We start from the raw sequence: 16,938 nt of genomic DNA on the forward strand, positions 1-16,938 counted from the left end.
AGCAAATGGCTGCTTCTCACTTGTGCCCTGATCAGAGATCAAACCCAGGACCACATCAGCACACCATGCTGATGCTCTATCCACTGATCCAACCAACTAAGGCCTGAAGATACTTTCTTAGGCCAAGTATCTGGAACTTCAAGAGGAACGTGAGAGAAGTTATATTTTATTCCCTGAGCTACCAAATTGTCTTCACATGGTTTGTTGTATAGCCAAAATTTCTAAGGTACCAAGGAAAGACTTATTGGGGATGCTGTCATTATGTGATACTTGAGAAAAGATAATTGATGACAATAATGGAAGTTAGCTGACTTATTTGACTACCATGCTTATTGGCAATATCTACATCATTCTGGATCTGAGAGCAACTCCAGGGATTTCCTCCTAAAGAAGTGATTTGTTATGCATCATTTTGCTTGTGTATGGGGAATATCAGCCTCCGTGGTCAAATCATGCTGGCCCAGGGAACTGTATAGAATTTTTTTTTTCATCTTCTTTTGTTACTCAAGATTTAAAGTAGAAAACCCTTTTTTCCTGTTAGGCCACCTTTCATGGATCTTAATTAGATGTCCTTGTTCATTAGAAAAAAGAACATAGGGCCAGGCAGACACCACAGAGAGGGGCCTACTCCAGCAAGAATGAGCCAAGTTCTGGAATCTTCTAAGATCAGGCTACTGGTTGAACATTCCAACCTCTTTCCTGTTGTTTTAACAGAGACCAGGGGAAGAAACAAAATTCTCATTTGATATGGCCTTTTTCATGTTTTCTGTGAGTTATACCCTCTTATTGGACATTCAGAGAGAATTTTTAGTGGGCATGGATATTAAGAGGTTAGGAGAAGAGAGAGAGCACTCAAAGTGCCTCAAAATAGTATAATTCACACAGTGAAATATAAGTGCTTAGTTTTCTGTTAGTAATAACCTTATATTTATGACCCAGAGAACAAAGAGTGTGAATGGACAGAGTTTTCCTACCTACGAGAAGGAAAATTTTAGAGGGAAAACTTACTTTATTTCTGTTGTACAATAAGGCACTTTCTGCATTTACTTAATTCAACTGATTAGGCTCGCAGTTAGTCAAAAGTCTTCCTAGTTTCTGGAAATTAGTTGATGTGTTAATCCAAATTTTCCTTTTTGACTAATCATCTTTTTATTTATCATTAAATATATTTGAGAAAAAGATCATGAAAACGTATATTAGTAAATGACCAATTGTCTGGATTTTGGAATCTGAGCCAAAATTACCTTTACAAATTGGGTGTGCCCCCCCCCCAAAAAAAATAGGCTAAATAACATTGATCTGCTGGATATTGATATTACTAAAAATTGTTATCATATTTTTTGAAAATTCACCAAGTATAGGTGAATTTCTTACAAAGATCTAGACAGTTAAAAAGAGTCAGAATGAGGTCTACTCAGAGTATGAACTTCACGAACTGGATTTCTGGGCCCACTGATTTGATCATATCTGTATCACCAGTGCTGCTGAAGACACGTATTTAAACTTCTTGCCTCCACCATGAAAAGAATTTAATCTTTACTGAACACTGAGTGTCCTCAAATGCTTTCCTCCTGGATATTTCAGAATCAAAGATCTCCGAGAAGCAAGCGCCAGCCAAGGACCAAGTGGCCGCAGCAGCCCTGGGAAACCCGGCTGCTCAGTTCTCAGGCTCAGAATCCCCCACAGTGTTCCTGAAGGATGTCGTGTGCTACCTGTCCCTGCTGGAGACGGGGAGGCCTCGGGATAAGCTAGAGTGTAAGTAGCTCAACCTGCCCAAGGGCTTCAGCTTTTTCCTAGAAGAAGCTCCAGTGTCCTGCCCATCGTTGTAAGCATGCTGGGGATTGTTCTGGGACCAGGGGTCTGAGTCCTGCCTTTTTTGGGGAGGTCGTTCTGCCCTGTTGTCAGTGGTGATATGAACATTTCTTAGAACCCACCCTGGGGCACAGTACCAGACATGTAAAGAATGGGAAGTGCGTCTGAGACCTTGGTATTGAGAACCAGGATTTGGAAAAGAAAGGGATCTCTGCAAGAGAGCGAGACTCCCCTCCTGTGCCGGCAGGGCTATCCACTCTGCACGGCTGTAACCAGGAAGCTGCTGTCTCCTCTTAGATCTTTCAGGGGAAAATATTCAGCATCTGTCTTCCTTCCCTTATTCTGTTCCCAAGCAACTCCGTAACTAGGAGGAATTCTTTCCTTGAGCTCTACTCAACCTCCATCCTATTAAAGCTTACTTCCATTTATTCACCTACCCTCACCCCAAGTATTTTGGCCTCTAGAGAAAGAAGGGTAGTTAATTAAGGGAGCTGAGCTTGGTTTCACGCTGCTCCTAAAGTTGGTTTCAAAACCATATGTTCAGGAGGGAAACAATAGCTAGTAACAGAAAGGAAAGCTCACCATGGCTAAAACAGTCTTGCGGAAGACTCACTCCAGGGATGGTCTCACCAGTTTCTGTGAGCCTGCAGGAAAAATGTTCCAGACAGGTGCTGATTAGACCTTGTTTAAAATATAGGTATATTGCTTTGGCTTCTCTTAGGACCAGAGAAGACATTAAAGGGAACGCATACACATTATAGCAAAAGTCAACATTCCAGCAATTAATAAGACTAGTCAACAACACTTGCACTTCTAGCAAGGAGAAGTCTGGCAAAGATTAACCTTTGCCAAGAACAAAATGAAACAGTTTGCTCATTAGCTGATCTTAAAATCACCCCCATAAGTTTGAGGTGTTAACAGCTGCACGTGTTAAGTGCTAGTTTGGAAGCAAATGCAGCAGATTTCTACCTCTTTTGGTTAATATTAAAAGTGAAATGTCAACTTATTTCCACCATTCAACTGGATTTTCAGCCCCAGGCATTGTATTGATATTTGTTCATAACTTCCACAGAGAACGTGGCAGGGGCTTTGTATCAGTGGCTCTTAGACTCGGTCTGGTAATGCCAGTAGAAAGCAACTGCGTGTTTTAAAAAATTTTTATTAAAGAAAATTTTAAACAGAGGTAAAAGTAGAGAGCACAATGGACTTAAATGTTTCTATCAGTCACCTTCAACAATTACCAACTTATTGTCAATCATTCCTCCCCTCCATTCCCTCTGCCCCTGATTATTTTGAAGCAAATTCCAGACATCATATGGTTTAATCTGTAAATATTTCAGTACGTACCTCTAAAATAGGACTTTTTCTTAAATATAACCACAACACTATATCACATCTATTGAAAATAATCCCTTATTATTATCAGTATTCAGTCAGCATTTACATTTCCCAATCATCTTATATATTTTTGAGTCGGGATCCAAGTAAGGTCCATACAGTACCATTGATCATTATGTCTCTTCAGTCTCTTTTCATCTTTTTCTTATTTTTTTCTTGCAATTTTTTGGGGCAGAAACTTGGTCATTTGTCCTGTAGAGTTTTCATCTTTTTTTGTGTGTGTGATAGAGACAGAGAGAGGCAGAGAGAGGGACAGATAGGGACAGACAGACAGAAAGGGAGAGAGATGAGAAGCATCAATTCATTGCGGCACCTCGGTTGTTTATCAATTGCTTTCTCAGATGTGACTTGATCAGGGGCTACAACAGAGCGAGTAACCCCTTGCTCAAGCCAGTGACCTTGGGCTTCAAGCCAGCAACCTTTGGGCTCAAGCCAGCGACCACGGGGTCATGTCTATGATCCCACGCTCAAGCCAGCGACCCTGCTCTCAAGCTGCTGAGCCCACACTCAAGCTAGTGAGCCCACGCTCAAGCCAGTGAGCTCAGGGTTTCAAATCTGGGTCCTCCATGTCCCAGTCTGACACTTTATCCACTGCACCACTGCCTGGTCAGGCCATCATTTGTTTGTTTTTTTAACTAAACCAAATAAATTCAAATTCTCTGTTCATTTTAACAGTTAAAAACAAGTTAAGCTTTTATTTTTAATGACTAAACATATCTTTTTGGAAATAACTGCCTGAAATCGCTTTATCACCAATGCAGTAATAACAATAATAACTCTAATCACTGAACACCTTATGTTTGCTGAGCACTTTAAGTGCATTAGCTCATATTAACCTCATAATAGCCATAGGTCAATATAATTATTCTCATTTTATATGTTAGAAAGCACAGAATGTTTAAGTGACTTGTCCATGGCCAAGCTGCTAAAAGATAGTATACTTACATTTTCTGCTTCCACTCTTCATGCACAATAGACCCAGAGTGCAGGAGCAACATTGTGGGAGGTCTGTCCCCCTCTACATCATTCAATCATCTGTCTGGTGAGTCAGCCTCATAAGCTAAGAAAATGATTAATACATTCTGAGGAGCCACAAAGAATCGGAAGCCCATGACCCTACTTTAAAGAACTTAAACTCCAGCCAAGGATCCACCACTGAACAAACACAAAGTACAGAGACATTAAAATATGTAGAAGGAAGTGACAATATGAGGGCGATTTAACAGGAGCGCTGTGCCCCTGTGGGTACCTACTGTGAGACCCAGAGTGGTTGTGTGAGGGAAGAGTTGGTCAGGGGAGGCCCGCGGAGAAAGCCAGCGTGAGGAAGGGTTTTAAAGAATGGGAGGAAAATGAAGGCATACTCAGCCTTGCACACCACCCTGTTTACTTCTGAGACCACAGACAGAATCTCTACCTTTTAGATGAACGAAATGCAAGTTTCTAGGTCCCATAAAAGAATATTTACTCCTTGGCTCAAATTTCTCTCCCAGATCTGTCTTATCCTACATCACCTCTCTACGACTAGACATGAGAAAGGATGTTTGTAAATAATATGTAGACATGCTATTCATTTAGAAAAAGAAAGACAGTAGCTTCTTTTAAAAAAAATTTTTATTTAGAAAATTAAATCTAAAAAGGTGACATTGATCAATAAGAGTATATAGGCTTCAGGTAAACATTTCTAAAGCATTTGAACTGTTATGTTGTATACCCATCACATTTTCCACCACTGTATATTTGTCCCTCTTTACACCCTCCCCCACACCCCCTGCCCCAGGCCCCCCTCCCCCTGGTAACCACCTCACTTTTATCTATGTCCATTAGTCTCAGTTTTATGTCCCACCTATGTGTGATATCATACAGTTCTTAGCTTTTTCTGATTTACTTATTTCATTCAGTATAACGTTCTTAAGTTCTATCCATGTTGTCGTAAATGGCACCATGTCATCATTTCTTATGGCTGAGTAGTATTTCACACAATAGCTTTTATAATAGTAACTACTTCATAACTTTATGGAGGACTAAATGATTAATAATGATAAAGTACCTTGTACCTCTTAAATGCCATATATAAATGTCTGTTAATGAAGTAAAATAAAAATAAATAACATCTGTTGGGTGCTTTCTGCATGCCAAACACCTTAGATTTGGCATATAATTTATATATTATTCCTCATTTTAAAAATCTAGGACAGAGAAACTATCATAATCTTCATCTAGCAGATGAAGAAACTGAGCCTAAATGACTTACTTGAATCCCTAGAGGTGGTAGGGCAAAGCCAAGATTTGAATCTGCCTAACTCCACAGCCTTCCTTGTGCAATAGAAGAATGTTCTGTCTACACTTCTGGTGCCCCTGCCTCACCACCAACTGGGAATTCGCTTTAAGTTGTGTTCCAGTGATGCTGAGAGGTGTGAATACTCTACAGAGAATCGCACTCATGACCTGGATCTCATTAGCCACGAGTTATTGCTTAGGCAGTCCCAGAATCCAGATGGTTTAGTTTTCCTCCCTCTCCCTACTTCTCTGAAAGGAAGTCAGACTCTGTGCCTTTGGTGGGTGGGTGAGCTGGCTGCAACAGACTTTACCCAGTGATCATCAGAACTGATTCAAAACCAAGCAGCGGCAGAGGCTCAGCCAGTCCCTGGTGCCTGGAGGACACCTCAAGACTCACCTCTGTGTTTTTTGCAGTCATGTTTCGTCTCTACGACTCGGATGAGAATGGTCTCCTGGATCAAGTGGTAAGCTCTCCAAATATCCCTCCTGGGTCCAAGAAAGGCTGAGGAAGAAGGGAGCAGGTGGAAGAAGAGTCTGAAAGCTCTTTATAAGAGTTCTATCTTTATAAGAATAGCCATGTCTAAATTTGAGCTGCAAAAATAAGTGGAACCCCCAGCTTCTATTTCCAAAGAGCCAGCCTGGAGGAAAGTGAACTTCAACTCGCCTTATCATTCCCAAAGCCCAGGATTATAAAATCTCAAAATGGAAGGATGCTTTAGTATCTTATCTAGTTTATTTCCTAATAGGTTCAGAACTTCTTTCTGCCATTTCCTGCTGGAGACCAGGAGCAGAGGGGAGGAGGTGGGACAGGCAGCAAGACCAGGGCAAGTGGGCAGGCGGGAGGCTGGCAACTGCGGATGTGCTTCAGCAGCACGCTTGCCTTCCTCTCATATTCCAGGGCACTTGCTCTAAGAGTCTTGTTCTGTCTGTTCTCAGCACATGGTCTTATCTCATTGCACCCGGAAAAGCCTGAGACTCGCCTCCTCTTCCCTCAGGAACAAGAAGGGATAGGTCAGGGATCATGGAGTAAGAGGAAAGATGGAATTAAGGAAGAAGGCAGAGATGAGAAAGGGCAAATAGAGTCAGGCAGGGCTTGTGTTCATGATTTAATAATAGAAAGACTCTGAGGTTGAGGTGCACAGGGCTGAGATGGAACAGAAGGAAGAAGAAAGGGAACAAGTCCACTTGACAAATCATCCCAGTTACCTGCAAACCGAGTGCGTTTATGGGAACTCTATAGCCACATTGCAATGCTGTGGTTTGTGTCATGAGGGAACAACCAAAGAATCACAGACTCTCATGCGTTTGGTCAACATACATTTATTAATCAGCTACTATGTCCTGGGCACTATTACACTGGGGCATAGTAGTGAGCCACTGACAAAACATCCATGCCCTCATGGAGCTTTCATTCTAGTGCAAATACACATTGAAGAACAGTAAAATGTGTCTAGATAGAGATGGTGCTAGAAGAAAAATAAAGGAGAGAAAGGAAGTGTTGGAGGGAGCTGCAGTTTTAGCTAAAGAAACCAAAGGAGGTCTCCCTGAGGAAGGAACTTCTGAACAGAGACTCGAAGGAGGTGAGGGGACTGTCAGTCATGAAACACCTAAGTCTGGAGGAAGTGCCTTCCAGGAGAGGTAACAGAGAGTGCATAGGTCCTGAGAGGTACCTGGAATGTTAGCAGAGTAACTAGGAGGCCAGAGTGACAGTAGTAGCATGAATGAAAGGTGAGGTTAGAGTGAGTAAATAATAGGAGATGAGATCAGAGAAGAAATGAGATGGGAGTAGAAGAAGTTTGCAAAGCATTGTCAAGCTTCTAGGTAACTGAAAGGGTTTACTTTTTACTCTGAGTAAATGGAGAACCCGTTGGTGATTTTGAGCAGAGGAGTGACATGGTTGACTTGGGTTGTACCAGGATCACTCTAGCTTCTGCACTGACTGTAGGGGTGCAAGGAGGGATACTAGGTAGGAGGTGATTGGAATCATCAAGATGATGGTAACTTGCACCAGGGTAGAAGCATTGCCGGTAGTAGGAAGTGGTTAAGTTTCAGCTCTATTTGGAAGGAAATATCGGTGGACTGAAGCAGTCTCAAAAGAGTTACCTGATTCAACTTCCCACCAAGCCTCCCTGGCAGATGGCCGCACAGCCTTTTTGTGAATATTCACAGTACTGCAGGGTTCATCCAAACAGCCATTCCGCTGCTGAGGGTGACTTAGACAAGGCTTCCTTCCTTCACAAAAGGCACTTCTAGTCTGCCAGGGAAATTCTCAACATGCAACTTGCTTCTGTTTTCCCCTCCCCTTTTCCAAACCTAGCGGAGAGCCCAAAATAAGCCAACCCTCAACAAATCCCTGCCTGTACTCCTAGGCTTGCTTCTGCCTCTGCAGCTGGCCAGTGGAATACCTATTCTACACAGTCAGCCTTCAAGTGTTTGAAGGTACATATCTCTTCTAAAATGTCCTCCCAGCTCAAGTTTCCCAACTCCTAACTGTTTCTCATAAGGCAGCCTTAAACATGCGCTCCACTCAAGCTCTAGTTTATCAATGCCATTCTTAAAATATGGCCCAGAGGCCCTGGCCGGTTGGCTCAGTGGTAGAGCATCAGCCTGGCGTGCAGGAGTCCCGGGTTTGATTCCCGGCCAGGGCACACAGGAGAAGCGCCCGTCTGCTTCTCCACCCCTCCCCCTCTCCTTCCTCTCTGTCTCTCTCTTCCCCTCCCGCAGCCAAGGCTCCATTGGAGCAAAGATGGCCCAGGTGCTGGGGATGGCTCCATGGCCTCTGCCTCAGGTGCTAGAATGGCTCCAGTTGTGGCAGAGCAAGGCCCCAAATGGGCAGAGCATCGCCCCCTGGTGGGCATGCCAGGTGGATCCCGGTCGGGCGCATGCGGGAGTCTGTCTGACTGCCTCCCCGTTTCCAGCTTCAGAAAAATGCAAAAAAAAATAATATATGGCCCAGAACTGAACCCACCCCTTCATGACTCATTAATCATCTACATGCAGCCTGACCAAGGTGGACAGCAGGTGAGTTAGCTCTTCCTGAAATCTGCTGCCACTGCTTCCTGAAAATGCTCATTCATCGACACAGTTTAAGGTTGAGTCTAATTCTCAGTTCCTGAATCACATTTTCTCATTGAATCTTAGTCCCAAATAGATTCACAGCTCTTTACCTTTGAAACTTCTACAGAACTCTGTTCCCACCATTCTGCCTACTTCCTCACCTCCATCTACTACCTCATCTGCAGTTTTGCAATGAATATTTTTTATTTAAATGAAATACAATTTTTTGGCCCTGGCCAGTGGCTCAGCGGATAGAGCATTGGCCCAATGTGTGGATGTCCCAGGTGTGATTCCCGGTCAGGGCACATCAAAGAAGCAACCATCTGCTTCTCTCCTTATTCCTTTTCTCCTCTCTCCCTCCTCCCCTCCCACAGCCAACAGCTCAATTGGTTTGAGTGTTAGCCCTAGATGCTGACAATAGCTCAGTTGGTCCAAGCATCAGCCCCTGATGGGGTTGCTAGATAGATCCAGGCTGGGACGCATGCGGGAGTCTGTCTCTCCTCCTCATTTAAAAGAGAAAAAGTAAAAAAAAATAAAAAAAAATAAAAAAAAATAAAAGAGAAAAAGTAAAAAAGTTAATAAATGAAATAGAATTTTTTAAAATTCCTGTTGTGTTTTAGCTTGCTTGTTTTGACCCAGCATGCTACCTGGTATAGATAACACTTCTGAACCTCACTTCAGTTCACCAATATGTCTCCCCACATTGATACTACTATTAACATCTTAGACCATGATGCTCCAAGAGATGCAAATGCCTCCTTGGTCTAGGTGTTTCAGTGGGACTCTGGGTGCATTGATTTACTAGCACCCACAATTCTGTGAAGTTTTAGGTAGAGCCTGGTGTAGGTAGCGAACAACAGGCTCACTCACCAGGCCAGTGGACCCTTCATGAATTTCTTGTTCAGAATCCTGGGTTCAGGGTTGGACATAGATGGATCCCAAGCTGCTGAAGCTATGGGAATGAGGAGTGACTAAAGAGGAAAGAGAGAACTGCCTTTGTTTGTGACCATCTGAGAGAACTAAGATCACAAAGGAGGAGAAAGCAGGAGTGCTTCCTGTGCTCTCTGAGGCAAAGGCCAGACAAGGGGAAGCATCCAGGTAGGTCCAGGAGGAAGTGCCTATTCAGAGAGCTTTCTGCACACTTCTGGCTTAGCTATCATCTGCGCTTCTCATGAGCATCTACTCTCCACTGAGCTTTGTGGTCAAGGCAGAAATAAAGAACAGGAACCCATAGTGAGGTCCCCGTCAAATGCCAGCAGTTTGCACCAGCTGCTTCTCATGTTCTACCCATCTTCCCACAGGGTTTGATGTTGAGCCTTGCTCTTAAAAACACATCTTCAGTTGGTTTTTTCCCTTGATGTTTTCTAGGAAATGGATTGTATTGTCAACCAAATGCTGCACATTGCCCAGTATCTTGAGTGGGATCCCACGGAGCTAAGGCCTGTGAGTTTCTGAAGACATGGGGAGACTTCCAAGTGAGCTTCCAAGAGAAAAGTGAGACACACTGAGGATAGACTCATCTTCTCATAAGCAGCATCTCTGGGGTCCTACATCATGACCTCCCACTTCTCTGACAGGAGAAATACAGACATAATTCAAATAATAATCCCCCCTGGCCTTTTCACCAGAACTAACTTGTTATAACAGGAGTTCATAGATCAGAGAATTTAGAGCTAGAAAGAATTTTAAAGATTTTCCTGCATCACCAGGTAATAACTTTATTTTCTATATAAAAGCACATTTTTATACATCGTTTCTCTAATCCTCACTACAGTGCTGCATAATAACAGTATTACATCCATTTTACAGATAAGCAGAGCAGTACCCAGAGAGTTGGGGTAGCTGGCTTGCCCAATGCCAACCAGTCAGGTCAGCAAAACCAGGCCTGGAGCTCTGGTCTCCTCATCCTCACTTGCTTCCTCACTGCTCTCTCCCTGTGAATCAGAGGGCAAAGGGGTAAAACACAAGCCAGACAAGGGCAGGGGGGAGAGGAGTCAAGGATGAAAGTGGACAATTGCTGCTCTGTGGATTCCGCAGATATTGAAGGAGATGTTGCAAGGGATGGACTACGACCGGGACGGCTTTGTGTCTCTACAGGAATGGGTCCACGGAGGGATGACCACCATCCCATTGCTGGTCCTCCTGGGCATGGACGACTCTGTAAGTCAGCAAACCTGAGTTCAAAGAGCTCTTACCTTTCAAGAACACCAAGCTCTATATGGAAGTTCATATCTACACATCACCTTGGTTTCTGCCCCAATGGATAGACCATGTGCTCTAGGCCAGCCCAAAAGTCTTCTCTTTTTACCCATTAGTGACTGAAATATATTAATTCATTTGACAGCCATGTACTAAATTATTAGCAAATAAAGACACTGTTATGAGCTCTGTCAGGGGACACAGATATAATGTTCACCCACTAGAGGTCATACTCAAACAAACAAAGGGCAAAAAATTTCAATGAAGAATTCCATGTTTTCAAAAATTAGGTTAAAAATACTAAGGTAGTTGGGGAACAAGGGAAAAGAAGGAGGAAGGAAAGGGAAAAAAATACGTCTCTGTTATGAAACAGAAAGCAATCAAAGCAAAATAACAGAATAAGGTAGGTATTTTTTCCCCTAATTTATACAGATGGAAAGCTGAAATTAGCCTAAGGGGCAAAAAGAGGTGTCAGAATTTATTTGTACTTGATTCCAAAGATGCTTCACTTTCTAACGACCCACATTTAGACCAGTAGGAAGAAATATTGGACGATGTTTACCCTGGTCCTAAAGGATGTGTGGGGTTTTAATTTCCTATTTTGAGATAAAGTTCAGGGGGAAGGACTTAGGAGGGGTTGTTTGTTTGTTTGTTTGTTTAGGACTTAACATGGTTAAGATCTGGTTCCCAAGGATGGGTATGATTTGGTACTAGAAGATAGTAGAAGAGAGTTTGTGGTCAAGATAATAGCTTTATCAAAGACCCAAAAGAAAGAAAGTTCAAGGTGTTTCGGAGAAACCTCCCAGATTGATTGGATTAAGGCAGGGGTCCCCAAACTTTTTACACAGGGGGCCAGTTCACTGTCCCTCAGACCGTTGGAGGGTCGGACTATAAAAAAAACTATGAACAAATCCCTATGCACACTGTACATATCTTATTTTAAAGTAATAAAACAAAACGAGAACAAATACAATATTTAAAATAAAGAACAAGTAAATTTAAATCAACAAACTGACCAGTATTTCAGTGGGAACTATGGGCCTGCTTTTGGCTAATGGGATAGTCAATGTGCTTCTCTCACTGACCACCAATGAAAGAGGTGCCCCTTCCGGAAGTGCGGTGGGGGCCGGATAAACGGCCTCAGGGGGCCGCATGCGGCCCGTGGGCCATAGTTTGGGGACCCCTGGATTAAGGGTTACATGTAGAGGTTTAATGTACAATTAATGGTTACATATGCTTGTATCTGACTTAGTCTGCTACTGCATTTTGTACTTATTTACCAAATGAAGTAACTTCCATGCATGAGCTAGGAAGGCTTAGAACTAAAAGTACAAATGGTGACTTTTAAAGCATTTGCCAAGACCGTCACACAGGTTGTGTGACAATACTTCTTTGAAATTACTGAAATGTCACACAGAACAGAATAGGAAGTTCAGCTAGTTAACCTGTAACTGCTGTTATTGCCCATAATGTCTCCATCTGACAGTTCTGCATTTCAGGATTAAAGCTAAGCCTTTATTTCCAATACTCAGAAACTAAGCATCCTGCTATCATCTCGCAGGATGTCCAGTTCTTCCCAAGTGCTGAGTAGAAACCAAAGAGCCAGGATCTACATGACTCTCTTCTTAGTCCTTAGAACCCTAGAATGTCAGAGTTGGAGAAGACCTTGGTGAGCACTGATATATCCCCTTCACTTTGCAAACTGAGGGCCAAAGAAATATAGGTCTTGCCCAAGAACACAAACCTAGTTACTACCAGGAGCCATCCTCCATATTCCGAAAGAACAGACCCCTCATTCAATGGTCCTTTACCAAGAACCTGTTATGTGCAAGAACCTATGTGAGCCCAGGGAGGGAGGGCACACAGATAAGTAAGGTAAACTTCCTGCTGTTGATACTCAAGATTATACATGAATCAAAGTGGAAGGTCTGCTTTGGGAGCTGTTCCAACATACGTGTGTGTGTGTGTGTGTGTGTGTGTGTGTGTGTGTGTGTGTTGCTAAAACATGAGACTAGAGATGGGACATTTTAATCATAAGAAATGAATGTCTATCTGCCCTGGCCGGTTGGCTCAGTGAAAGAGCATTGGCCTGGTGTGCGGAAGTCCCGGGTTCGATTCCCGGCCAGGGCACACAGGAGAAGCGCTCATCTGCTTCGCCACCCCTCCCCCTCTCCTTCCTCTCTGTCTCTCTTCCCCTCCCACAGCCGAGGCTCCATTGGAGCAAAGATGGCCCAGACGCTGGGGATGGCTCCTTGGCCTCTGCCCCAGGTGCTAGAGTGGCTCTGGTCGCAATAGAGCGACAACCCCCCCCCCTGGAGGGGCAGAGCATCGCCCCCTGGTGGGCAGAGCGTCGCCCCTGGTGGGCGTGCCGGGTGGATCCCGGTTGGGCGCATGCGGGAGTCTGTCTGACTGTCTCTCCCCGTTTCCAGCTTCAGAAAAATATTGTACAACAAAAAAAAAAAAAAAAGAAAGAAAGAAAAAAAAAAGAAATGAATGTCTATATTGGTTTCCTGTTTGAGACATGCTGACTCCAAAGTGCCACAAACTCTCTGGATGGAGAGGACCCACTGTTTCATGGCTAGAGGAGGAAGAGACTGTTTCTTCACCATTCTCCCTTGTGTCTCCTCCCAATGCCAAATCAGCTTGAGAGAAAACCAGCTCTGTATAAAGAAAGTGGAAAACAAAAAACAAATGTGAATTTGGTTTTTATTCATCAAAAGTATTATGCATTTATTTTAAAATATGAACTAAATTATAAGTTTCTACATTAATATTAGGGGTTCAGAGAAAGCATTCTTAAATGTCTTAAAGGCCACATTGCTTTTTTTTTTTTTTTTTTTTTGCTTTTTCAAAACCCACATATAGCCACTGAAAAGTCTGGGGAATCTCTGAATGCAAAATATGCAGAACAGTCTGTCTCCCAGTGAAATGGCAGCAGCAGCAGAAAGCCTGCTGTGCATAAGGAAGGTTACTCCCACATCCTGCTTCCACTAATGTGCAGAAATGAAAGAGCCACATGATGGTGCTATAACCCAAGTGAAAATGTTACTTTATCCTGAGTCAAGGTCCTCTGGCTTCTTACCTCAAGTCTATGAAAATAGGATCTGAGAAAAGGAAAGTCACCTAACTAATGTATGTACGTAACAGAAATTAGAGAATAAAATTCATAGTATGTCCAGCTGAAGCTAACCTCCATGAACAGTTTGGTGACATTTCTTCCCATCAAAAATCTTACATAAAACTACGATAATTAATAGACTCAAATTTGTATTCTGCTTTTTTCACTTAGCATTGTATCATGAGTGCATTCCCATGCCATTAGATAGTCTTATAAATAGCTTTTTGATGACCACTTAACATTAAATCACATGGCTATATCACAACTAATCTTTTGGTCATTTTGAGAACTTTAGGATATTTTCAGTTTTGCTTTATTTTAAATAAATAATGTTGGATTAAACATCTGAAAAAGCACAAAAATGCTCTTTTTTTTTTAATTGTTTAGGATAGAATCCAAGAAAGGAAATTTGTAAGTCAAAGATTATAAACATTTAAAGGATGATATATATTATAGATAGAGTAATAGAGATAGATAGATAGATAGATAGATAGATAGATAGATAGATAGATAGATAATAGATGATAGATAGATAGATAGATAGATAGATAGATAGATAGATAGATAGATGATAGATAGATAGGATTTACACTTCCACCAGCCATGTAGAAAAGGGCTTGTGTTATCCCACACAAATATTCCTGCTCAGGTAGTCTTAATTTTTAATACTTGCTAATTTTAGAAAACATACACACCAGGGGGAAGGGGACTTGAGAGAATGGGGAGGATGGTGTAGGGGAAGGGTGTAAAGAGGGACAAATATAAGGTGACGGAAAATAATTTGACTTTGGCTGATGGGTATACAACATAATCAACAGTTCAAATGCTATAGAAATCTTCACCTGAAACCTCTGTACTCTTAATGATCAATATCACCCTGTTAAAGTTAACTTCCTAAATAAAATTTTAAAAGAGAAGAGAAAACACACACATACATAAATAATTTTGTTTTGATTTGCATTTTTTAAGAGTCCTTACATCAGTAAAATAAACGTATATCTTGTCTTCCAAATATGACAAGAGAGTCTTTTTTTAAAAAAAAAAAGAAGACATAACCGGAGGCAGCCGCAGGCTTCTGCTAGCTTGGGGCTGCCCTCTCTGCATCCCATTCCCTTGCTGTCTCTGCAGGGTCCCAAGGGCGACGGAGGGCACGCCTGGACCATGAAGCATTTCAAGAAACCAACCTACTGCAACTTCTGCCGTGTCATGCTGATGGGCGTGCGGAAGCAAGGCCTGTGCTGCTCGTGTGAGTAAATGTCCTTCAGACCCCTTTGCCCCAGGAACTATCTGGCTCTGCACATGGTTGAGCCATTCCAGAAAAAGTCCAAGTATTTCTGCTTTTTAGCTTAAGGGACCTTCCATATTGTCCCCACAGTAGGGAATATAGCAAGACTTCCATGTTTTATTTTTATTCTACGTAAGTCAAATGGATAAGTATTGCTCCATTGTTGGAGTCCCATCATGGGCCAAACATCTCAGCCCCCACCCCCCAAAAATACCCAGTTATTAGGCTCACACATAATTGAAAAACATCTCATGCTGATTTTAGTTGGGTTTTGCTAGTGGATATTTTAGGTGGTCAGAAGAACCTGTTTGCTTATTTCTTTAATTATTAAAAAGCAACATAAAAATATATTTTCAAGTGCAGTAGAAGTTAAAACTATTTGTTTCACTTCATAATCCATTTGTTAAAGTTAAATGGGAGACAAGAAAAAACACAGAAGGGAAAAAGTTGGGAGACTGGAAAAGACAGAAGAGAGAGGTGGATGGGAGAGAAGACTGAAGGGTGATGTAGGAAAGAGAGTGGACCCAGGAGCAGCAGAGAAGAGAGGGGAGGGGGCGCAGGGAGAAGGCTTTGCAGGGTCGGTGTATGTGGGGGCAGAGTCCTGCCAGTCACCTCACAGACAGACAGTCTGATGAACCCACCAGAGATCGGGCAGCCACTGCTGCATGGAGGACCCTTGGGTGTGTCCAAGTCACCAGAGCATTTCATCTAAACATGCACACATGAGCTAAGCATCAGGTGACCTTGGCTCCAACAGTCATCTTAACAGAGTTGGACCCAATGTACACCAGCAGCACCAGCAGACTAAAGAAGGAGCCCGCCAATGTTTCCAGCACCCATTCAAATCCAGGTCTCACCACTTCTTATAGAGTCAGTCTCGTTCTTATTAGGTTCCAGGTCTGCGGGCCCCTGCTGATTGCATAGTATTCAGTAATAGAAGCAACAGCAGTAATGATAATAATTTGTGGAATAGCTGTTCTGACCCAGACACGCAGTGCTTTGTACAAGTTATCTCATTCAATGATGTAAAAGCCCTGCAAAGAGAGGCAATTTTATTCCCATTTTGTAGGAAACCCTGAATTTCAAAGATGTGAAACAATTTACTCATGAAGATAGTTACGAATATCAGAGCCAGAGGTTAGGCCCAGGCCCACCCACCTCCAGCATTAGAAAGACTCCAGCCTCTCTGTGTCCCCCCCCCCCCCCGAGCACCCCTGAGACAACACTGTGGCACTGGCACAGCAAGGAGAATAACTCCGCACACTGCCCTTAAGTGAAAAGAGCCTTTCTGAGGGTGTTTTCTTGCCAAATTCACGGCCCGCAGTACAGGCAGCATGGCGGGTGGAACATGCTGAAACATTTCTGGGAGATAACAGTGGACTCTCAGACTGTTTTGAATGTCTGTTGAGCAAGGCCAGCGCCATATGTCCCCTGCCCTTTCCTGGTCACCCATTCAGGCACAGGCCTCAGATGGAATGTGGGGCTGGGGGTGCTGGCTGGACCTTTGCTATGTGGTCACTCACAAGCACTTTCCTTACTTTTTTTTTCCAGACTGTAAATACACCGTCCATGAGCGCTGTGTATCCAAAAATATTCCTGGGTGTGTCAAAACGTACTCAAAAACCAAAAAAGGCAGTGAGGTTGGTGACATGTGTTATCTTGTTCTGCTGCATGCTGCGTCCTGGGCCACATGTCCATCACCAGGTTCCTGGGCAGGAGGAAGTTTTGGGGCTTTATCCAGTCCCTTCTCTGCCTGAGAACCACCCTTAAACCACCTCGTTCATCCATCAAT

General features: G+C 43.0%; 1 protein-coding gene across 9 annotated transcripts in view; it reads left to right on the plus strand.

Annotated features, from left to right (window-relative positions):
* Window positions 1-16,938, plus strand: part of DGKG (diacylglycerol kinase gamma) — a 237,372-nt gene that overhangs the window by 80,438 nt on the left and 139,996 nt on the right. For 7 of the 9 annotated variants that reach the window (XR_010746779.1, XR_010746780.1, XR_010746781.1 and 4 more), the window contains exons 6-11: window positions 1,585-1,755; window positions 5,902-5,951; window positions 9,913-9,987; window positions 10,582-10,704; window positions 14,990-15,107; window positions 16,698-16,786. Coding sequence is in view for 6 of the 9 variants with exons in the window: in XM_066346986.1 (XP_066203083.1) it covers window positions 1,585-1,755; window positions 5,902-5,951; window positions 9,913-9,987; window positions 10,582-10,704; window positions 14,990-15,107; window positions 16,698-16,786 (626 nt within the window). In the remaining 3 variants the exon portion in view is untranslated. The remainder of the gene's footprint in view (window positions 1-1,584; window positions 1,756-5,901; window positions 5,952-9,912; window positions 9,988-10,581; window positions 10,705-14,989; window positions 15,108-16,697; window positions 16,787-16,938) is intronic. The other 2 variants (XM_066346988.1, XM_066346991.1) reach the window with 2 other exon arrangements.

This window comes from Saccopteryx leptura, chromosome 8 (genome assembly GCF_036850995.1).
Source record: "Saccopteryx leptura isolate mSacLep1 chromosome 8, mSacLep1_pri_phased_curated, whole genome shotgun sequence".
NCBI lineage: Eukaryota > Metazoa > Chordata > Mammalia > Chiroptera > Emballonuridae > Saccopteryx > Saccopteryx leptura.